General features: G+C 29.1%; 3 protein-coding genes across 3 annotated transcripts; all 3 read right to left on the reverse strand.

Annotated features, from left to right (window-relative positions):
• Nucleotides 1-1408: 1408 nt before the first annotated feature.
• Nucleotides 1409-4707, reverse strand: HELRODRAFT_179534 (hypothetical protein; the record flags this gene model as incomplete). The annotated part of the gene is made up of 6 exons (XM_009028372.1): nucleotides 1409-1432; nucleotides 1758-1844; nucleotides 2133-2235; nucleotides 2870-3036; nucleotides 3507-3667; nucleotides 4647-4707. The coding sequence occupies 6 exons, from the start codon at nucleotides 4705-4707 to the stop codon at nucleotides 1409-1411; spliced, it is 603 nt and encodes a 200-aa protein (XP_009026620.1).
• A 1658-nt stretch (nucleotides 4708-6365) lies between these two features.
• Nucleotides 6366-8167, reverse strand: HELRODRAFT_179535 (hypothetical protein; the record flags this gene model as incomplete). Its single annotated transcript, XM_009028373.1, has 4 exons — nucleotides 6366-6479; nucleotides 6818-6916; nucleotides 6997-7093; nucleotides 8064-8167. 4 exons carry the CDS (start codon nucleotides 8165-8167, stop codon nucleotides 6366-6368), a joined length of 414 nt encoding a protein of 137 aa, XP_009026621.1.
• A 7051-nt stretch (nucleotides 8168-15218) lies between these two features.
• On the reverse strand, nucleotides 15219-18771 carry HELRODRAFT_86939 (hypothetical protein; the record flags this gene model as incomplete). Its single annotated transcript, XM_009028345.1, has 9 exons — nucleotides 15219-15431; nucleotides 15613-15675; nucleotides 16122-16199; nucleotides 16264-16335; nucleotides 16474-16569; nucleotides 16867-16948; nucleotides 17517-17583; nucleotides 18178-18325; nucleotides 18583-18771. 9 exons carry the CDS (start codon nucleotides 18769-18771, stop codon nucleotides 15219-15221), a joined length of 1008 nt encoding a protein of 335 aa, XP_009026593.1.
• Between the last annotated feature and the right edge of the window lie 6950 nt (nucleotides 18772-25721).

Below are 25721 nucleotides of genomic sequence, written 5' to 3' on the forward strand. Positions count from 1 at the left end.
TCTGAACGAAGTTTCTCAAATGAACTATAATTATTCATTTATTTATTATTACATTCCTCGTATTGTAAAACTGCTGCTAAATTTTTAGTCTTAGAACCTGGAAGTTTTAAGCAGTGGCCGTTATAGCAAGTTAAAATAATTTTATGAACAGCCTTTGATTTCATACCACTTATATTTTTATTTTATATAGTTGACAGAATTTTAAGCTCAACTATCAGGTCTCTGTGCAATGCAACTATTATTTGTTACATGGTTCATACAGCAGAGTTATAAAATGTTTGGAAATACTGAATATATACGTCACATAACCATTTAATCAATTTATTTTATTTAAAAAAAGATGATATCATTTTTTTAAATCATCACCGTAACATTTCCTAGGATCTGAGCAATGCGCAAATATCTGGGAAAATTTTCAGAGTTCCCTCCCATTACTTCTACAAACCTTGTTACAAATTTCCTACAGAAAACAGTGCCTTTAATTTGTTCACATGAACTGTTTATCTCAGATTCCTGAAAAAATTTTTTTATTATAATAACAAAAAATAATGAACAAGTTTCTAAATATTTACGTCATTCAAAGTTTCCGCCAGAAGCAAAATTTTAGCTGATCCATAATAATCAATAAGTTTCCAGACAATTGGAACAAAGAGAGGCAATAATGGGAAAAAACATTCAACCTGTAAGTAAAATCAAATTATTAAGAACGATAAAAAAAACTCAAGAAAGAGTATTGCTTGAATTGAAATGATGATCAAATTCTCAAGCCATCAACTAATTAGGCAAATGTGAGAAAATGATTCTGGTGCATTGACCACGTAAGTTTGTCTCTACATTGCATAGATTCAACTGGGGTGTTCCGGGAATTTAAACTAGCTAATTTTAGCTATCTTAAACTAAACTGCAAATCTATTTCTTAAAAAACTTTTTTATATTTGAGTCTTCTTCAGAAAAGCAAATAGTTAGCTATCTTCAGAGTTCTAATGGTTCTTCACATAAATTCTTTCCAGTCACCAGACCAGTTTTATAAGTAAATTATTTAATCATTGTTATATTCGTCTTTTGTCTAATCGAACTTGTCCTTTTATTCTTAACCATATCTCAATTTTGCACAATTCTAAAACATTTGATTTTGTTTCATTTTTCAGAAGGCCACTTTTAAGGCTCATTCGTCCATTTAGTCAAACATAGGTCACTGATCTTCCATCATATTGTATCTTCAGTAACAAGAATGACCGTGCATTCATCGACCCTTATATAATCGAAAACAAGTTGTTGGCGTGTTAGCAAATAATTTGATTTCCACGTTCAATGCAGCATTTATTCCTAAAATCCTTAATATTGCAATTCTTGTTCGTCTTTCTCTGTGAAAAACCATAAAATTAAAAAATTGTGATTTGCTAAGCTACTAAACTTCAATTAAACCCATGTCCTGGAGAATTTGTAAAAAAAAAAATATTAACAAACATGAGAGCAGGGCAAAGTAAATGATATGAAAATAATCAATTTAGTCCCTATTTCTGAATGCACTGAAGCAATATAATAGTTAAAAGAGGAGTCTAAATTAAAAAAAAAAACAAAATTCTAAAGCTGCAGTATTGTAAGTTATGTATGGCTGATAAAAATTAAAAACAGAAGCTTGCTCATTCTTTAATGAATGTAGTAGAGAAAAACAAAATACACACTAACGATGAAATAACTATATAGGCATTTAAAATTGTAAAATTAATTAGGCAAAATATTTGAAATTATCAAACCTGTAAAAAAATGACCATGTCATAAACGTCTGATACCAAGTTGGAATAAAACTTGTATCGCAAACAATTAATAAGTATCATTATAATCTGAATAAATAATTAAAATTTGATATTTTAGATAAAAATAATTTTCATCTTTTTTCATTTCTTCTACTATAAATATTTTACCATTGATATACATGTACTTATGTTCGTATGCGTGCATAAAAGATAAAAGACATTACATTCGATTGGAGTGAAAACAAAGATATCCAAAAGGTATTAAACTATAGTTTAAACATTTCAATAATGCTTCACGTCCTACTTAAATAATAGTTACAATCTAAAAGATATCAACGATTTTACTCAAAATGAATATTGAGTGAAGCAACAAACCAAAAGGACAAGAAAAACTTTTCTTAAGAGTAGTACATAAATGTTCAACCACTTTTTGTCCATTCTATAGTTTGATTTGTCATAACTTCTGTTGAGGTATTGCCTAGAATAAAGTTGAAAAATAAATTTCTTTAAAAAATCACAACAAATTGGATTGAAGAAACGCAAAAAGATTTTTATATAACTTCAAAAAACATATTCTGCAAATCGGGTTTTACTGGTAAATACCAGTGCATCGGTATCAGTAACTTGATGGTAATTCCTGATGCCTCTGTATTTTCCAGAAACCTCAAAAATTCCTCAGTACCGATGGCATTTTTTTTCCCTTATTCTAATATATCGGTACAAATGTTCATGTTCCCAATTGACAATGAGAATGCCCGTGAATAAAATCTTCTGTCTATAATTAATGACAATATTGCAGTTGCATGAACGATAGTTGAACTATATATTCACTGAGTCAGGTCAACTATGCTTTGTTTCTAAGTTTCATTGTTTTCATTATTAAAAAAGTTAAAAAGGGCAGAAACATTCAGTATGATGTTCAATTGCTCACTCAGAAAGAAATCAAAGCCACAAACTGATATATTTTTAAAACAAAATGGATATATTTTTTATTAATCAAAACAACATCACAAATCAGAACGAGAAATAACGTTATAATATAAAGAAATAATTTTACAAAAAATTAAATAAGAATAAAACAAAATGAAACCAACGTAAATAGTAACATTTACCTAAAGAGTTCAAGAAATGGTGTTTCTTGCATTATGTAAGGTTCCGGTTTTAAAGGCAAACATGTTAAAACTTTATTAAGTTCATCAATATTGGAGCATCCGTGAGAAGGTGTGTAATGCTCATCTTTAATGAATTCTTTTGGTATTTCTAAATCGTCTGCATAACTCTTGAGTAAACAAACAAAACTGAATAACAATGATGCTTTGTGAAAGATTTCAAAAAAAAGATGTGATTGATTAAATATTTGGGTGATGTGGAATATGAAAAAATGTTAACAATGGAATTTTAATAGGATTGAGTAGTTTGAAACAGTAGTTGAAGCTTTGAAAAGAATAAAGACAAAGAAATCAGCATACTTTTAAAAATGTTAAAGATGGACGGGTCAATAGGTTGGGAATAAGTAGACAAATTGATTGTTATAGAAAAAAAAATACTGTAAAAATGAAGTTCAGTTTATTGATTTCTGTAGAAAGAAAGTAGCATAGAAGTTTTAAAAAAGTTTTTTGTATGGTAAAACAATTATTAAATGGAGCAAATAGAAACACATTATATCAAGTTAAACTTCAGGCCAGCAGAAGAGATAACTTACTTCATTACTACATAAAAAAAAACTTCAAAAATTATAGTTCAATGCACCTTTAAAGGTTGTGTTTTAGCAGGTATAATTTGTCCAGGCCTCAACAAAATAACATCCCCTTCAACAAGTAATGGAATAGGCAAATTTATAATTTTTGAATCCCTAATGGTCCACTGCATAGAAATACATTGAGAGGAAGGACAATGGAGGTCAAGATAGTCTGTTTGATTCCAATTTTGAAAATGGTAACATTCTGTAAATCAATTAATGAAAAGTTTCTTTCAAATAAAAAACAAACAAACTTCATATTTATTAATTTATGAAGTAAAAAGTTATTTTTTAGGGTTCAATTATTATCAAGGCAGCCAACATGTATAACATGTATATATGTGTATGTACAACTAGGTTAATAGCTCCAAGCAAAACACATACACGAAACTGAATCAGAATTTAAATTTAAATTTTAAAAGACTATAAAAATTAGAAAATAAAAGTTACCTGTTAACAAATTAAGCAATTTCTTAGCTTTAAAAACTGGTTCCTTGGTTTTTAAAAACTCGTCAAATATTGTGAAAGATAAATTCATTATTAAAGAAATTGTGAGTATAACTACTTGAACAAATATAATGGCTTCACTGAATAAAAAAAATCATCTAGAGTTTATAAAAATTTAAATGAATAATATCTTGAACATTATTAAATGAAAAAGTGTAATATGTCTAAGCCAAATTGTAGAATGTCTGATTAAAATATTTAATAGCATTAAACACGAAAAAACCAACAAATGGTCAACAAGTAACATTAAACACTGAGAAGAGAACTTTGAAAATGGTTGAGTTGACAACACACATCAATGGAAATAAAAAAAAGGAAAGGATTTTTACAAGAAGTAGAAGGCAAATTCTTAGAAGAAAGAAAACAGGAAGCAGAGTTGAGATTTAAGAAGGGGATAAGGTAAAACAAAAAATCAGACACAAACAACTTGAAAAACAAAAATATGGCTTTTATATATTGCTGTTTTATTAAAAGGTTAAAGATCAATCTCTTTCTCGCATTTACTTCAAACGTTTCAAAGACAAACACTCACAGCATATATGAATACGCATTAAGATTAAGACCATGCATAACACATATTACAGATAAAAGGTGGGGATCTCTTTGCATTCAAAACCTGTCATTGCAACAGCAAAACCAGGCACCTTTAAGCATTAGGCCATCACACCACCCTGCACCATAAATTTGTGCCATGATATTGGGCATGTCAAAATGGACAGAATGGTGTTGCAATCACATAAAAATTTATATTAGTTTGCATGGATAATTTAAAACTGTTATTCTAGTATCAGTGTCCAAATCCATTGTGGCATGGATTAGAAAACTGATACATGAAAAAATAGGACACGCCTTAAAAGTTAAAACTTGATGTGATAAATAACTGATCATATTTATTAAAAACTTATTTAAAAAGCTGACTAAACCTTTGTCGTTGCAATAAATAAACTGTAAGTAAGCATATTGTGCAGAGAAATGAAAGCAATGTACTCTCCCAACATGACGATCTCACAACATTGGTAAGCAACTTGTAACAAATTAGTCGGGAGGGAAGATTTTCAAAATCATCTAGACACGCTCTCAACTCGTCATGTAATATCCTAAGTGCATCTGCCGTACTGTGTCCGCAAATCATTATTAAACTTTAAATTAATTTAATTTAGCTAAATTAACATGTTAAGAAATATTGGCACAAAAACGAGACTTCATGTCGCAATCAAATATCTTGAAGGTAAACGTGTGACCGAAGAATTTAACGCCCCAAAAAACTTGACCTACATATTAACATAAGAGATAGTACGAGAGCAGAAATTCGTGTAATGATGTTAAATAGTAGTAGCCAGTGGCTTAGATACTTTAAATGCACGTTTAAGATCCAGTTTATTAAGTTTATAACAATGTTTTTTATATGAAAAAACAGTCAAATATGCGACTTATGAATTAATTTCCCAAATAATTCGAATTGTTCTTTCATAATAAATTCGGTTGATTCAAGTTTCTATATCTGTGTTCTGAAAAATGAGTACTACATGAATTTAGTAAAAAAAACTAACAGCTTATTTATATAAAAAATAAAATCGAATTATAGTGCGTGCTCAACAACACATAATGGTAACTATTTTGTTCTTTATGCTCCAACGTGTCGCCATGTTTTTGGGTGTTTGTAATATATAGTCAAAATTTGCCGCCCCTTAAATTTGCCGCCCCTGGCTATAGCCCATTTAGCCCTATGTAAATCCAGGCCTGAATGCATTGATTAACATTATTAAATTATTCCCAATGTTAGTAATGTAATTACATTGACAAATACATAAAGTTTGAGCAACGAAAAGAATAAAATTAAAAATAATTCAAAAGCGAATCAACGAAATGGCTAATCATTAAAATTTTAATTTATTATTTTACTTAAAATGAAAATCCAAGAAAAACCATTATGGAGAAATCACTATTCGATAAAGCATTCTCACAAGCAGTTTTTCCTTTTTAAATAGATTATAACTCAAAAATGAAAACGAAATAGAACATTTCTTCACTTCTGTTGAACATACAATTCATGGCTAATTAAATGCTCAGCAGAAGGTTGTTAACACCGCCTTACGTTTTTATCAAGTTCAAACCTTAAACTTTGGTTTGGTTCAAGAATATTTAAAACTGTAACAACGATACTTAATCTCGATTTTATTTTTCGGAACATTCATTTTTATTTTAATCAAAAAACATGACCAAATATTTGACTGCAAAATCAATAAAATTTAAAAAATGAGTCAGTGCAAAAACTCAATATTTAAATTGACAACCTTTTACCATGCAATCATCCGGTAAAAAATGAACAAAGTTTTGTTACGCATGTTAATGTAAGGTTATTGTCAATTGTTAAGAAAAAATGTTGTTGTAGCTGTAACGTTAGCGAAAAATGGATAAAATGCAATGATAAAAGACACAAACAGAACCAGGAATGGGATCATGGAGAGAGCAGAAACCTGCAAAACAATTAAAAAAGAATTTAAAATATAAACATATAATCTGCAACATCGGTTAAAATAGAACGTTAAAAATAAACACAAATAAAACAAGTCAATGGTCAAAGATTTTGTATTTACTATTTAGAATGATAATTAACGCTGGAAATAAGACACAAACTATGATAAACCACACAGTTTGATAGATGAACGATGAACACAAAATTACAGAAAATCGTAAATGTTTCGACTGATATAGATCATCTTGTTCCCAGTCATAAAATGATTGAATATATTTTTATATGCAAAACATTCAACTCATTATTCAAACCAAATTAGTTTCAAAAATTGGCACATACCGTTTGAGAATGTCTTGACAGGGTGTTCAAATTTTGCAGAGCGTTGTCCAGTTCACGTTGCAACAAAATTTGTTTCCTGTTCACATCCGACACAAAATCCTGATTTAATAATAATAAGCAGAAAGATAAATTGAAAATGCCACAAAAGTAATTCTGAAAACAATTTAATGAAGAGAAACCTCTTGTTTATTTTGTTTATCTTGTTTATTTGATTCAACACGGTCTGAAAATGCCTCTGGATTTTTACATTCAACGTCTTCAAGTTCTTTCCTTGAACTGAGTTATTTTTTATTGTGGTTTAAAAGATGATACAAAAAGGATTAAAAAGTCATTGCATGAAAAAAAAACTAACACGTTAAGTTCTTTCTGTTCCGAAATTTCCCCAGATAAGCAGCTACCTTTATCTGAAGATGTTTCATGAATTATTATCATAATCTACTTAATTTCCTTAAAGCCTTGAAGGTTCTAATAATTTTATTCAAAATAATATAACAAAGCAAAAATGTTTCACCCTTGGCCAAATAATGTCTGATAAACTTATTTACAAAACACAGTAATAAAATTTATGTCGAATAGATCGCAAAAATATATTTTAAATAAAAGCAGAAGAGTGTATTTTCCTTTTTCAACTCGATAAAAAATGGTTTCGGATAATGCGCCTAAAATAATGCGCGACCCCATGATTTTCAGATTTTATTACTACTCCATTGGTATTAAAAATTTGAATAAATAAATATGTATTATTAAGGTGAAAATTCATTCAGATACGGAAACCTTTGATTGTCATATTTTACAAGCAAGATTTTTATATTTTATCAGCGGGCAAGCCAATGTATATATATAAAATTTACCGTTCTTTTAGTCTGACGGTTTGTTTTTTACGGTATAAAAAAATATTTCAATCACTTTTCAAACTATGAAGTCTTTTGTGAAACTAAACCCATATTATTTAAATGATTTTTCCAAAACTTGAACATACATGAAATAATAAAATATCTCCAAAAAATTCGGTGATTGTAAACATTAAGCGACGCAATTTGAAAATAAAATAAATGTATAAAAATGCCTTGAGAATGAACGAAAAGTTAAAATTTATCATTCACGATGCGATACGGGCACTTCGATATAAACTTCTATTCACATGCAAATAGACACATAAACAGTCCCATCCTGGGCACACAAACACACATACACAGCCGGACCAAAAAAGATTTAGGAAAGCCTAAAGAAAGGGTTCGAGTCTAACTTATGGCCACGGTGTATAGTTGAATTTAAGTCTGGCAAAAATCGTTTCCACCAAGATGCAAAAAGGTAGATTGGATCAGTAAAGTCTAAAATCTGGCTGTTCATAATTTGCGGTTAATCTCAATTTTGGTCATCGGAGAAGTTAAAAAATTTCGAGACTAAAAGCCACTTTGTGAACATTGTGGGCCTCCGTTTGGTGGTCTTTTTTCAGTTTAATAGCGCCGTAAATCGATGACAAAAAAGCCAGGTTGTAAAGATATCCAACATTGTACTATGAATACTGCAAGTATTTGTGGTGCAATGTTGCTGAATATGGAGATGAATCGAAGATAGGGCTGTTGAAAAAAAATCATCTCTTAAGAAAGACAAATTGGAAAACTAAATAAAAACCATAAAAAATTGGCAATCAGCTCTACGTTTGACAGACCTGCAAAATAAAGAAAAAAGCCCAAAGAAAAGCTTTGCATGGCATGCTATAGAACTTATGACAGCAAAAGTTGGGCATCTTCAGTTAAAAATTCATTGAAAGTTAAACCGTTAGAAAATGTTTTGAGATGAGGACAGGTTAAACGATCAAACGTTATAACTTTATCAGCATTTATTTATAAACTTCGTCTAGTTTTTACTTTTTGAGACTATAAACAAAAGATAATCTAATAAAAGCTGCAATCTTAACAAGTCAAATTCCAATTACAAAACAATCGTTCTGAGCTTAAACAAAATTTATTGACATACCTCACGCCGATTATCGGTTTACATAAAAATAACAAATCCCAACAGGCATAACAGATATACAAACATTACGAACCTATGTTTAGAGATTCATATGTCCTACTTCGAAAGATATTTTCATCAGCTAAAGTTAATTATATGTTTATCGCTCAATGGAAATAAATAACTAAAACAATTGTGCCTTGAAGTTCTCATGCTATGTTATTTACATCAGCCAAAATAAAAACAAAAAATTTATTTAAAAAATTTGTAAAATTGTGAGTTTTTAATATCGGGTATTTGATATGAAAAAAATATATAAAAGTCATCACGATTTCTAAAAGACTGTGAATTTATCCGAGATAAACAAATGAATTTAATATGTGAAGTCTCCAGCAATAAATATTTTTATCTTTGTGGAGTAAACTTTCAAGAAGGTCATTTGGTGATAGGTTGCAAGCACTTTTCTTCTTCATTTCTGTTTCATTTAAAAATGTCCAAATGAGTATTTAATCATCAAAGAACAAACAGATTCAAGTAATTAAATTAATGAATAGTGATCAAATTAGAAAAAATTGGCTTCAATTTAATACGTTATAACGCTTTAGGACGGCAAGAAGCCAAATAAATACAGTAAGCCCTTGTCAACATGGTATCTAGAAAAAAAAACAAAAACTACTTCTCTGACTACAATAGTAATGTATTAATATTGATCCTATCTTGTTTCAACTTATTATCTGCTCCAGCAACGAGTAAATAAGATCATACAAAATTACAAACAAGGTAACTTATAAACAATTAACATTGTTAAATTACAGAAAGAATGATTAATAAAATATGACATACTACGTTTCCAAACAACTTAGATGGGCAACAATATTTAAAAAACAAACAGGCTTTTAAAATGTTGGAGTTCCAGGTGAAAATGCTGAAGCAGTGAAATAGTGTAATTAGATGAGAACTAATCATTTCCAAATTTCCAATGTCGTGTGTGTGTGTGTGTGTGTGTGTGTGTGTAGTGTATGTATGCATATAATTAACATACTTGTTTATTTACCAAAGGTATCCAAATCCAACAAGATAAAAAACGTACTTTGAAGAAAAACAAAATCTCAATGTAGAGCACGAACGTGAATATTTTGAAATCAATGAGTGCAAACACAGTACACGTATTCCCGCCGAGTAGCAAGTGTCTGTCAATGATCACGCAACGTTTAAAGTCGCCTACGCAACGTTGTCACCACTGGTTATCAACAAAATTTCGAAAGGTAAAGTAGCAAAATTTTCAAAACTTTTGAGAAAACCATTCAACTAGATTCAAAACGACAACTTCTTTCTCCTTTCTTAAACTAAAATGAACAGGTAGAAACTTACAAAGCGAACAACGAAATGTATAAATAAATATTTATACTGTTGTATTCATCACTTTCCAGTAAGACGTTCTTCAGTTAACGGATGTCGTTTGATAATTTTAAACAAATGATAAGTCCATTCTTTGTGTCATTTGAATAAAAGCGTATTAAACTAATTAATTTAAGCAACAAAAAATGTCGCAATGAGTGAGATAAAAAAAAATAATCGAAAAGTGAATTTGTTTCATAAAATTTGAAAAAAATGTGTGACTGATTGCCACAATAAAAGATAAATAAATGATGTATAACATAGCATGAGGTCATCAATTTGCGTTTATTTCTCTATTCGAACAATTTTTAAAAATTCCATCATTTAACAAGGGTTTACTGTACATGAAAATTCGAAATTTTTCGATAGGTACGTATAAAATACCTGTTTCAATCTTGGAGTGTTCGCTCTCAACGTTATGTTGTTCTCTATGTGCTGGCATTCCTGTTGGAGTTAAAAATGTAAAAAAAACGATCATAGCGATGAAATAACGTATCAATGTATTGAGAGTAGCTATCAAATATAATAACAAATATTTGGGAGATTTATGTACATAGACGCCAGCTCATAAGTAATAAATTTTTAAGATGAGCTCATAAGACCTTAAGAGGTGATCAATCTGTTTAGACAGAAGCTTGAAGCCAGGCGCTCATGAGATTATTTATATTCAAATGGTTTTATATTTAGTTCATGGAGTTTTGCAATGGATTTTTTTCAAATATATTTTGATTAGATTATGTCAGTTTAGTTACTTATAAATAATTCAAGGTTAGTTAGGTAATGAAAGAATTAAAAAACCAACAGGATGTAAAATTTTTACAACAATATAATAACAACATCATTGATAACGATAATCACTCTATTGTAATATGATATAATTTAATTTTTTTCTAAACAATGCAATAAATGAATAAATAATTTGTATTTACCAATTAATTTGCCAGAATCGTTTTCTTGGTTTATAATCTCACCATGCGAATCATTGGCTACTGAAAATATGTAACGTATTAATTACATTGTAACCATTTAAGAGACAACAGTGTTCATAATTTTAAATACGCCCATTTTAATGAACCACTAATGAGTTAAACTAAGGCGTAAAAATAGTTCATCAAAGCTGAAACGCCGTGAATTAAATTATTGTTTATTATTACATCAAAAGATCTTATATTTCTAACTTCATGCCATTAACGCTAACATTAACATTATCCTAACCGATTTAATATAAATAATTAAATTACGTATAAATCTCTAAAAAAAAATCAAAACATCTATCCAAAGCAAATCTATCAAACAAACGACTTTCAAAAAATTAAAAAAAAAAATTATTGGTACAAATTTACAGTAAACTGAAAATTGAGTTAAAAATAGGCGAAAAACTATTTTGATTTTCAAGTTTATTTTTCAGTTGAAACATTTACAAAAGCCTCCACCAAGATAAATTTTGATGGCAGAAATTGAATTTGATGAATTGTGATTTTAATCTGAGACAACATAAATGCCAAATGTAAAATAGGAAAAAAATTTTAGCACAACATTATTAATGAAAGCTTATTTGCAGTTGTTGTTGTTGTTAAGATTTAGAATTTGTTCTGTGATGTATAGTGATTGTTCATTAACTTGGTGCTAATTACAATTGTATGCAATTGTAAGTAATGCAAAAAAATAATACTCCAGAACGAGTATTAAAAAATATTTGTTCAGCATATTCAAAGTGTAGAACAAATGCAATGTTACACTGATGGTAAATGAATAAATCTATGTCAGAATAAGTCTGCCACTTTGGAACGAACTAATGAGTTATATATATATATATATATATATATAACAGAAAAAATGAAGTATAGAATAAGATATCTCTCAACACATACTAAAAACATATTTCATATAATGTAGGAAATTTATGAACAAAAATAGCGTGAAAAACATTTGGCAAATGAACGACAATAAATTCACTTTAGAAAAAAATACTGCAAAGACAAAACTTTCATTTTATAAACTTTTAAACTAACTTTTATTTGATTTTTCCTGAGAAGTGCCAGAACTATCTAAATGTATTGATTCAAGTAATTCAACTTCATTGAAACTTTGCAATAAATGCAAATCAAGAAGGTTAACTAGATCAACTTGAATTCCTGGTTAGGCAATTTCATCGTCATTTAGTTAAATCTATTACACAAGTCCACAGTTTTTATTGTTAACAATGTTTCATTATTTTCATAACGGCGCTAAAGAAGCTAGAGAAGCAATTTTCAAGAGACTTATTTATGACCAGCAATTGAGTGATTAAGTATTAAAGTGTGGTTGTCAATAATGTCTTGCCTTAATTCCACACTATCTAAAAATACATTTTCTGTATTAACAAGAACTTGTTCACATTTGTGCTATCTAACATTGGCTACTTAATTGAAAACTTAGAAAGGGAATGACATGCGATAAGATTGTACATCGTTCAACAAGTGTAAAATCAACACCATTCTTCAAATGATCATCAAAAAATAATTACACAAAGAAACTTTTCTAGCAATAATTTGTTTGAGACTGAGTGGAGAAAGTTTTGATCAACTGATTGTAGGATGTGTGACAAGGATGCTCAGAGTCACATTGTGTTGAATGGAAGCAAAAAATTAAAAATTGCAGTATAAAATCAGCAGAACAAAGAGTAACATAAAAATGCCGTAATAACCTTCATCTTTCGAGCTTTTGTTAAACTTTGGTTTGTTCACATCATCGTTAGAATTTATGAATGAATTCATCTTTGCTGGAAGTGGACAACGAGTTATGTTAGTGAGTGTCATGAAATAGGATCCAAGAAGAAAATAAAAAAATCAATTGATAGATATTTAAGCAACAAATTGAAATAGTTGGCGAGATAGATTGCGTGGTAAATAAAGCTAAATAATCAGGTTGAAATAAAAAGACACATTAAGAGTTAATAAGAAAGCATGTGAAAAATTTTAAATAGCTCCTTGACACCAGGGTCAATTTGTGAATACTAGATTTGAAGAGCTGCTAGATTAATATAGGAGTAACTAACTGAGGTAGAAAGTATGGATTAAATAAACATGACGAATGTGGAGATCCTATAACCTAAGAGTTATAAAAATATTGCCCTTCTTTTTAAAAAAAAACTAGAATGAAGAAAGGCATGCAACAATAAAGTTTTAAGATGATGAAAAAAAGGAAAAGAACATGCCAAAAATTAATTTAAGATTCAAAATAACAATGTTAAATAATTAACCTTTAACATTATTCAACTGCTCGTTATTAAAATTTGTCTCTCCTTGTAAGCTATCGATCTATAAATTTAAAAAAAAATATCAAATTATTCATAAAAACTTTAATAAATAAATTTGTTAGATATGCAATTCTTGTGGTTAAATAGCATTACTGACTATGATGAACTGACTACGATTTAGATATAACATTTTACATTAGGTTCCACTATGGTGAAATTGTAACGAGATTGTGTAATGGTAACAGATGTCTGATTCTGAATTGTGGTAGCTGGACTGAAATGCAAAGTGATTCCCGCCAGTAAAGGTTAAAGGTTTATTGCACTCCACTTACGCTCATCAGAGGGACAAACAAACAGCATATATATGAATGCGTGCTGAACTACAACATTTTATTTGCATGAGACCAAAAATCAGACTAAGTTTAAATCATGTCAGTAGCATTTGGATTGATTCCAGCATTGCTCTCACGAAATGTTGGCTTAAAGTGTGATATCTGTCTTGGATCATATTACAATGCCTGGTCAGTAGTCTCAGAAATTTGTCTTTTCCTGTTGTTTGAATGTTCACTTGCCTGATAAAATGTGGTATTGAAGGAAGTTTGTGAAGATTTGAAACAGAAGAATAAAACTGATAGCACGTCTCAGTGGTATGCAACAAACTGTGGAAGGACGCAAATAATGCTGCAATCACCCAGAAAAATCAAGGCAAAGAATAAGCTTGTATGATTGTATTTGAGTTCAGAATGTATAAAAGAGTCCAGAAGTACAAACAACACTGAAATTTTTTTCCTGATTATATCCATTTAATAAGAGTGACACCAGTTGTTTTGCAGAATTATATTCAGAAACAATTTTAGCTATGGTTCCGGAGTTTTGTGAAAACCGAAGTTATGAAAACCGAAGTTATATATTAGGACTGAGTCACTCAATGCACTTACTGGTTGGCTAACAAATCACAAAGTTTCATTTCAAAACAATTTGATGAAATTAAATCACATCATTGTCGTTTATAAAATGAAAAAAAAAAAAGAAAAATATACTTTAGCTTGCAGTCGTTCTTGTTCCTCTAATAAGTCATCAATTTTTGCAAGAAGGGCGTCAGTTTCTTTTTTATGTTCCTCCTTATTGTTAAGTATTGTACTTTCAGAATCCTAGTGGTATAAATGTTAAAAAACTAACTAATTCAATTTCTATTTTCGGAAATGTAAGAGTTATATAACACAAGTCAAATATTAATAACAATTACATAACATAGTTTTATTTACTATACATCACATTAATAAATTTTATTGATATTATATTGTGCAGACAGACAAGTCTGTATAAATAAAACGTGATTAGAACAGGAAAATCTATGCAGTACATATCCACATCAACGAATCAAATGAAATGATTTTGCAACATTATTTGATTGTTGTCAATTCAAGAGTTCCCAGTTGAAATGAAAGAAAAAAAGTCTGCTGAAAAATCTATGTAAGTCCAAATTCTGGAAGAAGGGTTGAAAAGAATTTATGGAAATCCAAAGTCTGAATGAAACGTTAAGATGACTCAGTAGAAATACCAGGCCTTAATGAAGTATTTTGGCAAGTGAATGGAAGTGGGTCGAAAATTTAATAATCTTATGTCCAAATTGAAGATTTACTTCTCTTAAAAATAGAACAAGAAACAATATTTGCCTTTCTAAGGCAAGGCTGTCTAAATAAATGGATTAGCACTCAAGCAGTTAGTCTAATTAAAAAGCAACATTTAATAATGCATACAACACATTTGGTTTAATCTTATTCAATATTTGCCACTCATATATTTTTAGACTAGCCAACGACTGTTAAACAAGCAATTGCGAAATTTGGGACAGCTTTTCATAATAAGGCTGAAATATACCTGCAATTGTTGCTGAACGTTTTGTAGATCCTTAAATTGGTCCTGAAACTTCTCCGAGAGAGCATTTAATTCCGTCTGAATTAGCTGACTGACGTCTTTCAAATGCGAGCATTCCTCTTCTTTATTATTTAATGTTCGCTTTGAAAATAATATTATAATATTAATGTAAATAAAATTATGATGTTTATTTCGTTAAGAAGTAGCACCAGCTGAAAGATAACTGGAAAAGTTAGAATACACACAGAAGTTAGAATACACACAGGATATGATGAATAGGAGCAAAGAGAATAGAAAAGATGAGAACTGAATATTGAAATACCTCAACATCATTTAACTTCTTCACTGCCTCAACTTTTTCTCCAATAACTTTTTTCAAAGAATTCTGCAAATTTAAGTGTGTGTTTGTGTGAATGTGTGTGTGTGTGTGTGTGTGTGTGTGTGTGTGTGTGTGTGTGTGTGTGTGTGTGTATACAACGTTTGTATTGACATTAAATATTCATTTCATTTTATCTTTTAGCCTTAATGTATTTTTAAATGATAATTTTTTAAAAAAGAAAGAAACAAGAATATATAGTTGTCTTACTACAGGAATAAAACGGTATGACGCCATGAGGGATTGAAAGAAAAAAATTCCAACATAAGCTGTTTAAACTAGAATAAGTTTAAACAAACAAAAAATAAAGTCTATGTGGTGATTTGTTAAAGACTAGAGGATCGTCAAAAGCATTTTTAAAAATGAAGTTTTTCTAAAAAGTTATTCTAAGTCATTCATAATAGAGATTTTAGTATAAAACAAATCAGATAATGTTGAGAATTTGAATGGTATACTTTAGCCAGAGATTCGTAATGAAATTTGTCATTTTGCAATGTGATCAACTCTTGCTGCAGACTTCCATCAGGCTGAAGCTAAAATTTAAAAAAAAAAAAATTAATTAGATGTTTAAAAGTAAAATTTTTTTTTCATCATTACCTTGGAACAAATGCTCAGCTGTTTTTCTAGAGTCTCCAATCTTGAAAGCAGTTTTTCCTCATTGACTAAATTCTAAAAATATAGTTAGAAATAATTTGATAAGTTGTTCTATATCAATTTTCCGATTTATGAAATATAACTAAAAACAGTGTAAAATTAAAGTGTTTGACAATGAAATGAAGATTCCTCAATCATTGCAAACTGACTGACCTGCCAGTTATTTTCTGTAGATTCCTGAGTGGCTTGAACTAATTGCTGAACAACTGTAAGCTTGCTTTCAAGAAGTTGTTCTCTATGCAGAGCCTCCTAAAAATTGTTCAGTTTAATGAGATACCAATTGTTAGCGCCATTCTCCTTGGAAATCATTTGATTCAATGAGATATTGTAATTGATAAATCAATCTAGCTCATAAATGAGAGAATAAAAACTGGCACATTTTTTTGAGATTCTATAAAATATCTCAGCATGATCAACTGAAGTTTGAACTAATCGGAGGCGTAGCCCTTCTTCCCTAACTTACAATGATGTCAATATAGCAGAGATGCCTCTACAAAATACATAATTAGTTAAAAAATGTAACAGCAGATAGAAAAACTGAATGACCTGGAGGTACTGCAGCAACTGATAGAATTCATGAGACTGGACGTTATTTACAACCACAGATGATGAGTCGTTTGATAAAGAGCTATAAATTAAAAATATACATTTTTAAAAAGTAATTAAAATTATATTTTATAAAACTATTTATTTATTGTATTGAAATTATTAACAAGTATACATAGATGATAATATTCTGTTCTTTTTTACTGGTCTATGCATCCATTGTTAACTTTGTTTGTTAATTAAGTTTGGTTTTTATTTCCATCACTTTTTTATTAACTGGAATTTACAATTTTATCATCTATTGGAACCCATCTTAGGCCAGCGAATCAGAGATTAACAAAAAGAGTAAGCCTCACATTTTATTGAAAAAGAAACTGTAAAGAACCAGCAATGCATTTTAGTAGTTTATAACTTCTTTAACTCAAAAGAAAGTATTTTTATATATTTTTATAAATATGTTTATTTAATCTTGGTCCGAGTTCATTCTTGAATTTTTTATTAAATCTAAGCCCTACCTTATACCCTCATGGCAATTCCATTTAAAAATTAAAACAATCAATTAAAATTTTGTTTCCAATTAAAACAAAATTGTTAAAACATTTGAATGATGAATAAAAATCAAACTGATATCTGTTAATATTATTTCACACCTTTTTGTTATTTCCCTCCCATCACTGTCCAATAGTTTCAATGTTGCAATGATGCAGCTGTGAGTTACTAAAATAAAATTAGGAGTACGTAAAATAAATTGAATTACCATTTAATTACAGTTGGATGTGCAAAATTATCCATTAACAAATGTACAAAACGAAAAGTATTACATAAAACTCAGATCAGAAAAGACGACTATCTTATTAGTCATTTATATGGATGAATAAAAATGACTTAATATGTTTGTTCTTAAATAAAAATTTAACATCAGAACCCATCATTCACCTTTTTTGAATCTTAAAATGATATAGCTAAAGGCCAAACCAATAACTTGAAATTGTGAATTTGGGAACAATTAAATATAGAAAAAAGGAAACTTGTACTTATTTCAAACTATAAAACAAACCGAAAAATAGCACCACCATCATGATTTCGAGCATAATCAACCATAAAAATAAATTGTCTTAAAAATAAGAAAGCTTTTTATGTTCATGACTGATAATTATAACATATACATTAATGCTTATAAACCTAAAAAAATTAAGTCATCAAATCATTTCTAAAAAGCCAAAGTAGCAAAAACTGGCAAAAATTACACGAAAATATATGCTTCTCATCAGTATAGACTTTTAAAAGAATTTATTACAAAATAATTGCAACCTTTTCGAGAATTTTCAACAACATCAACTCCAAATTGTAAAATATCATTTGAGAATATTTCTTTGGGTGAACTCTCTTCAGCACCTTTGCTGAGCCTTTGATTATTTACAAATGTACCATTACTGCTTTTCGTATCTTGAAGGTAAAACTGAACAAAAATTTTTAAAATGGTTTTAATAATAACTAAATGTATGAAGCTCATCATACAAAATAAAAGATTATTTAAGTTTCAAATAGTTTAGATATTAAATTACATCAATCACATCAACTTAATATAGGTCAATAATTTAGCGGATTAACAAAATTTATTAAATGCTCCATTATCGACTTTTGCAATGTTATGAAATTAAATGGTTATAAACCAAAAAAGTTTACAACAAACACGATAAACATTAAAATGCAAACCTTCCCATTATCATGCCACATCAATGCATGATTTCTTGAGAGAACTTTGCAATCAAAGATAGCGTTACTGGAAGTAGGGCGTGACTGTGCAACTGAACGACCAATTTTAGCAGGTTCAGACAAACTCATCCTTCGTTCTTGGAAGGGATGTGAGTTACCCCAACAAGTTAAAATCGCTTCAACAGGCATTTTTATTCACTAGAATATATAAGAAGAATCTAAAAAAAATTTTATATATTCAATTTATAATAGAAAAAAACAAAGCTGTTTTAAAAATTTTTACAATGTAAATATGAAAATTATCAAATGAATATGCGATAGCAGAGCTCAAAAATATCAACAGCCTGGGTGAATGCAAGAAGAATGTGTACAATCAAGAGTTTGATGCATAATTTCATATTGTGATTAAAAAATGACAAAAGTTGTTCAACAAAGATTCAGTAGACTTAACTGTCTTTAGGATTTGAATTTAGGTTGTTTGTTTTTATATAAAATAATATACATAAAAAAAAAAATTTACGCATTTAAACATAGAAAACACAAACCACTAAATCTATACACAATGTTAGTTAGATTATACTTGTATTAAGTAATACCAAATCATTATGCAAATTAGAGAAATAATAAATTTATTATTAATAAAAAATAAAAAACTCATCAATAGTAGTTAAGTTAAACTTGTTAGGTCTCTGCAGTTTAAACATTTTAGTACTAAAGTAATGCGATAGAGTGTTCTATGCTTCAAAACATTAATTTTTTATACTTTAATTTTTTATGTTATTTTTATTTAACATTTATAGTTTGTACTTGAAATTTAATTTGTTACAGACAACAATACAATAAGATAATACAAGACAAAAGAGCTAAAAAGAATTTACTTTATATTTATTTTATGTATCTTCATCTTGCATTTGACTTTTCTTCTGCTTTTGATACTGTTGATCATACTGTTCTCTTGAGATTGGTAGATAATTCTTTTAATATTAATTATTCTTGTCTATCTTGGTTTTCATCTTATCTCTTTCATAATTTTTCTTCAGTGTTTCTTAATAATGTTACTTCTAACTCCTCTACTCTTACTTTTGGAGTACCTCGGGGTTCTATCCTTGGCCCTCTTCTATTTATATTCTATACTTCTGAACTACCTCGTATTAACAATTTTTTTTTTAATCAACTATATGCTGATGATTCTTACGATTTATACTTTTTTCCCTCCATCTAAATTTCAATAGTGTTCTTCACAATCTATCTCTATGTTTTTCTTTATTTATTGCTTGGTCTGACTCTATGTGTCCTAAACTTAATCTATCTAAATTTGAGTTAATTTGTTTTAATAAATCTAAAAACTCTATTATTATTCCTTCAATAATCTTACCTGATTCTAAAACTCTTGATGTTTCTGACAAGTTTCATAGTCTATGCTTTATTTTTGATTCTAGCATGTTTCTTTTTTATCAGATAAATAGTGTTAATAGAAGTTCTTACTTTCATTTAGATATAATAATTTTTAAAATATGCACATTAATGTATAAATATCAATCTAATTTATTTCCTAAGTACCTATTAGATATGTTAATAGTTAATTGAACCTAAACACCAGGTTTGCCATAGTCCTTTTGTTCTTACTTCTTTTTAACTCATGTCAAACACTCTTTTGCTAAATCTGCATTTGCTTTTTCTGGCTCATTTCTCTGGAACTCTCTACCTACCTCTTTCTTCAACTACTTCTCCATCACTTGTGAAGATCAGAGTGAATCTCAAGACCCATCTATCTGTAAAATTCAATGAGGAGTGATGTTAAACTTCACAGAAATAGCACTTCATAAACTAATTGATTGATTGATTGATTTACTTTTTATTGTTTTTACCACAGATAGAGAGACATCATATAATAATATGTTGTAATAATACTTGGGAAAAGCTAGCAAATAATCATTAGCAAATGTTCAGTTTTAGGCTATTTTGGAAAAATTAAAACTTTATATTTTTTATTTAAAAGTATAGTAAACATAAAAAGGCAAGTCAATATCCTCTCCTATTCTTTTTTTGTGGTTGTCTGGTATGGTATTTATGATATAATAATGGTGGGTGGTAGGCTAGCTGCTAGCTAGGCTATAGCGCTCTAGTTTATAATCTTTTGATTTTATTTTAACTTTTACACCCTGCTCTCCAAATCGTAACCGAAATCAAGGAAATTTGAATTTTTACCAAACTATTTGTACACGTACGCGACTCGAACAAGTAATGAATTAGTTTCAAGAAGAAAATCGTTACAAATTAAAAAAAACAGCAAAATAGGAACATTACGTACCCCCAAAATTAGAATCAGAAGAAAACAAAAATAAAATCAACATACGAATCAAACGATACTCACGAAAATGATTTTTTATTTAAAATTGTTTATGGAAAGCCAACATTTTTTTTATACAGTTGTACAGTGTACACTATATATTATACTGTATTATTTATATACAGTATTATATTATACAGCATTTTATTATATAATTATATATATGCCCAAAATAAATTATAAAATATATATATATTATGGTATTACGTCCAACGTTTTCCCTGGCATTTCTTGTCTTCTTTTTTCTATTGTAACTCATTAGCCCCCTGTTATATGACGAAAAAGCAATAAGAACTTTTTTTTAATTTAATGTTCAATTCAGTACTCCTCAAAGTGTGGTCTGCGGAACAACTGCTGGTGGTCAGCATGGATATATATATCCATGGTGGTCAGCGACGAGTTAACAAACATCGGTGTCATAAACATTAAATGGCATACTTTGATATTTATTTAATTTTCATAACATTTAACATATGGGCATTGGTTAACAAACTTAATAAAGAATAAGTGAGAATTTTCATATTTTGGTTAGTTACAAAAAGTTTGAGAGAAATTATACATATTAGTTTTATGTTATAAAAAAAGCACAGAAACTGCTTAGACATTTGTTCAGCAATACGTGTTGCACAATCTTCAATAGAAATGATGGAAACAACGTTACCGAAAATATACTCTTGGATGTAGATGTGAATTATATTTTTGGTACTAGTGCTCAGATAAATTAATTCCATTTAATATTAATATATTTAACATATAGGCTGGTGCACTGGGCTGGCGACATTAATATATTTTCTAGTCTTACTTTATTTCTTCCTGGCTTAGACTTTTGTTTGAATAATCAAGTGATTGGGCTCGGAGGATATATAATATAGGTACCGTCACTGAATTCGACACCCCTACCTTGGTGCTATAGTTCTACATTCCATTGACCGAACTTTTTTTATTAGTCTTTATTATTGCAGCTCTGACATACGCAGAACCACTTACAATGTTACAGATATATTATCTTTATATCTTTATATTATGTTCTTCAAATCCTCATCTATTGATTTGAAGCAGCTGTCTTTGCCACAAAGGCTGTTCATCCTTTTCACACGACGTACACATGTATTTTATGTGCACGCGCAAACACCGCATCATATACGCTGAGTATATGATAGCCATTGAGATGTTTGACTCAGCGGCATTTGAACCACTGAGCCATCTCGCCGGCCAACAGTCCCTCGAATTTACTTTTGTAAATTCGAAAGTTATGTGCAATGAAACGTACAGAGTTTATGATACAAAAGTGTAATTGCAGCTGAGTAACGAAAGGATAATGTGTAAGCTCGATCTATCTATTTATTTATTTATTCATCATAAATGCGAAATAGAGCAAAAAAATAACGTTCTTTTATTATGCTAACTTGATATATGCATGTGCTTATAATATTATGTCATACATATGCGTATACATTTATACATGATTACACGTCTTATAATAAATCGGGACTATTTTCTAGCGAAAAGTTGCTGTAAATTTTATTATTGTTGTACTGCGGTCGAGGATATTTCTGGAGACTTAAAGTCAAAAATAGCTACCGAAATCTCTCTCTAAAGGTATTTAACTGGTCAATATAAATAGCATCTGCAGACGAATTTTATCAAAAATTTATTTTGATGTTTGGCATGTTTTTCGATCGTTTATTGTTCTTTAGTTCCGCCGTCACTCGCCTTATTTATGATAAAAATATTTTTTATCCTACAATATGACGATCTCCCAATTATAATTAAATTTCCAATATGGCACACTACTGTTATTAAAATGAAATTATCAAATAACATAATGACTCTTGAATGAAGTTAAGACTTAACTTATGTCTTCTCTTTCAAAAAATCGACCCTTGGTATTCATAACCACAGTGGTCAAATTGACTTGACACATTACATTGGCGTGATACTGCTTACAAATCACAGTCCTTGTATGTCTGTTTATTTAAGTTTTATTAATAACTATTAGTTAAGAACTAAGTTACATGATGTTTCTTTATCCTCTGAAAGTTATGATCATCACATCAACTCATTTTGCTGGCAAAACATTTAAATTGCAAAACGTAAGCCATAAATGTATAAATTGCTACAATAAATAAATAACATAAGGCATAAGATAAGCATAGGCAAACCTATGCTATAAATTTTATTTAAATACAAATAACCAGCTGTGCATTCCGTAACCTTTTCCTTATTGCTGCTAATAAGCTCCTTTGAAATTGAAATTGAGCAATTTTTTTCATTGACATATCCAAAAACAAAAAGATATTGATTTATTATAATTATTATTGATCTCATTAAAATGTAAATTGTAGATTCCAATTGGCACTGGTCATTATTATTATTTTTTTTTATTATTATTATTACTAATCACATTAGGTTGGTGACAAATGTCAAGAATTATTTTTGTAACCAGATATGTGTGGTAATAAAAATTTAATTTGATGCAATTTATTAACTTCAGTCGCAAAATTGCAGCCTGGTCAGATTATTTGATTGTTCTATTTTTATAAAAAAAAGTTGTAATTGTTAGTATTTTATCTCAAGTTATTTAACTATTTTGTTATTGAACTAAAATGTCACTAATAATCTTACAAAAATTTCTTGAAATGACTAACAACTCTGGAGTCTTGATATTCCTGAGTTCACAAATCTAATTCAAATCACTGCACCAGTGTAATTGCTTTTTTCTTCCCTTTTTGGAAATGGTTGCCAAATTCAAACATTTTAAAAGATACTATTTCAACTTTAGCAGTTTTTCATTTAGTAGCATCTACAAAAATTAATTATTGAGCATATTTAAATTTATATATCAATGCCTTATGTTTATCCTTAGCGGTTTTTAATTAGATTCCTAAAATAATGAATAATAGGGATTTTTAAGGTACAGCTGATTACAAAATAAGTGTATGAGTTGTTTTATAAATTATTTAAAAAAATTGAATGGCATTGTGTTGAAGCAAAATGAAATTGAAGAGTCAATCATAGTGATAAACATTATGCTGTGTTAAAGAATTATTACTTTATTTTGGATTCACTACAGACCTGAGCAAGTCAAAAGACCTCACGCTAGTCAAATCATCTCTGCTTCCCCGACCGTATGAATAAAATAAATGACACAACTTTTATTCATTGATATTAGGAGCATCACATTTTTACTTCTCGTTCCTTGATAAAAAGACCATTGATTTCTGTTTAAACATTTTTTATTATACTTGTGCTATTTCATAAAAACATCAAACTGGCTATTGGGTATAAGGTTTACTGTCTTGCTAATCAGCATTCCATTTTTTGTTATAACCGAGTACTACTTTTAAGGTTTTTAAAACAGCTTGAACTTTTTCAAAAGAAATATCTACAAGTTCACAAACATAAACTGCTCTTAATCACAAAGAACAGCTTTGATAGGTAGCATATGGCACAAACGCAATAGCAATATAATTTCTTTTATCGCCAGGTTCAATACTTTCAAACTTTTTCTTCTATTTGCTTGTAGCCAATTCTGTCCTGACATAAAGTTACAGATAGGATAAAAAATATTTTTATCATAAATATTCTTTTCAACATTTGCATGTTTCCTTTTCCTCTGACTCTGTTGTTACAGCTCAAGGCTTATGTGCAGTTAACGCCCGTCAATTTTTTAGAGCAAACATTCTAAATTTTTTACAAACTGTCAATATTTTTTTTATTATTGTCTATCATTTACTGTTTTCTGAATTACAATCTTCATTCCAAATGGCACAGATGTTGAGACACAAATTTGTCAAAATTGCTCCTGATCAAAGCATCTATAGTGCGAATAGCCTTCTGAGTCTCACTCTTCTTACAACATTTGCACTCAAACCTTTTCACTTTCAACATCTTATTTTACCTACAGGCTTATTTTGTGCTGCGCTAAATTTAGTCAACTCTACAAACTGCACACAAGTTCATTAAAGATTTTCCCACCCACTTTTATAATTTTGCATGCTCTTACTCAACCGATTTCCAAACATTAATTATTAGTTTATATAATTTTTTATTTGTTTCCTAGTTATTTCAACAAACCTTTTTTCTGTTCAACTCATTTACCATCACCGAGCACCTGAGCTTTAACCACTTTTTAGGTATGTTTTTCACTGACTTCCCTCTAAGATCTTTCTTCTGAAGCGTCGTCTATAACTAAATGCACTGCAAGCAAATGAATTATTAGCCATGTTTTAGCAATGTACGTAATTTTTCTCAAAAACTTGAGCTGAATTATAACGGCTTACATTTGAAAGATTCCCATTGCACGCTATCGAATATTTATTATCGGATGTCTGTTCTAGGAGTATTGACTCGGTTAATCGTTAATTATAATGGTTGTTATTGTAACGTAAGATTTCAACATTGTTGTCCATGATTTGCCTAGTAATTTTAATTTTGTGATTCTTTATAGCTTGGTCGTCGTCATGCCAATATATTCAGAAACTTGGCAATGATTTACGATCTACCGTTAAAAAAATTAAATCAAAAGCCAATTAACGCAGAACCCGCTGTGATTTTCATCAATAATTGCATTTCTGACAATCTTAATCCACTATATCCTATATATATATATATATATATATATATATATATATATATCCTATATATATATATCCTATATATATATATCCTATATATATATATATATATATATATATATATATATATATATACTGTTTTTGCTATAAAATATTTTATTAAAATATTTTCAGATATAGTTTTCCATTTATAGCTTTATTGCAACTTGGCC

The sequence above is a fragment of the Helobdella robusta genome, assembly GCF_000326865.2.
Source record: "Helobdella robusta unplaced genomic scaffold HELROscaffold_55, whole genome shotgun sequence".
NCBI lineage: Eukaryota > Metazoa > Annelida > Clitellata > Rhynchobdellida > Glossiphoniidae > Helobdella > Helobdella robusta.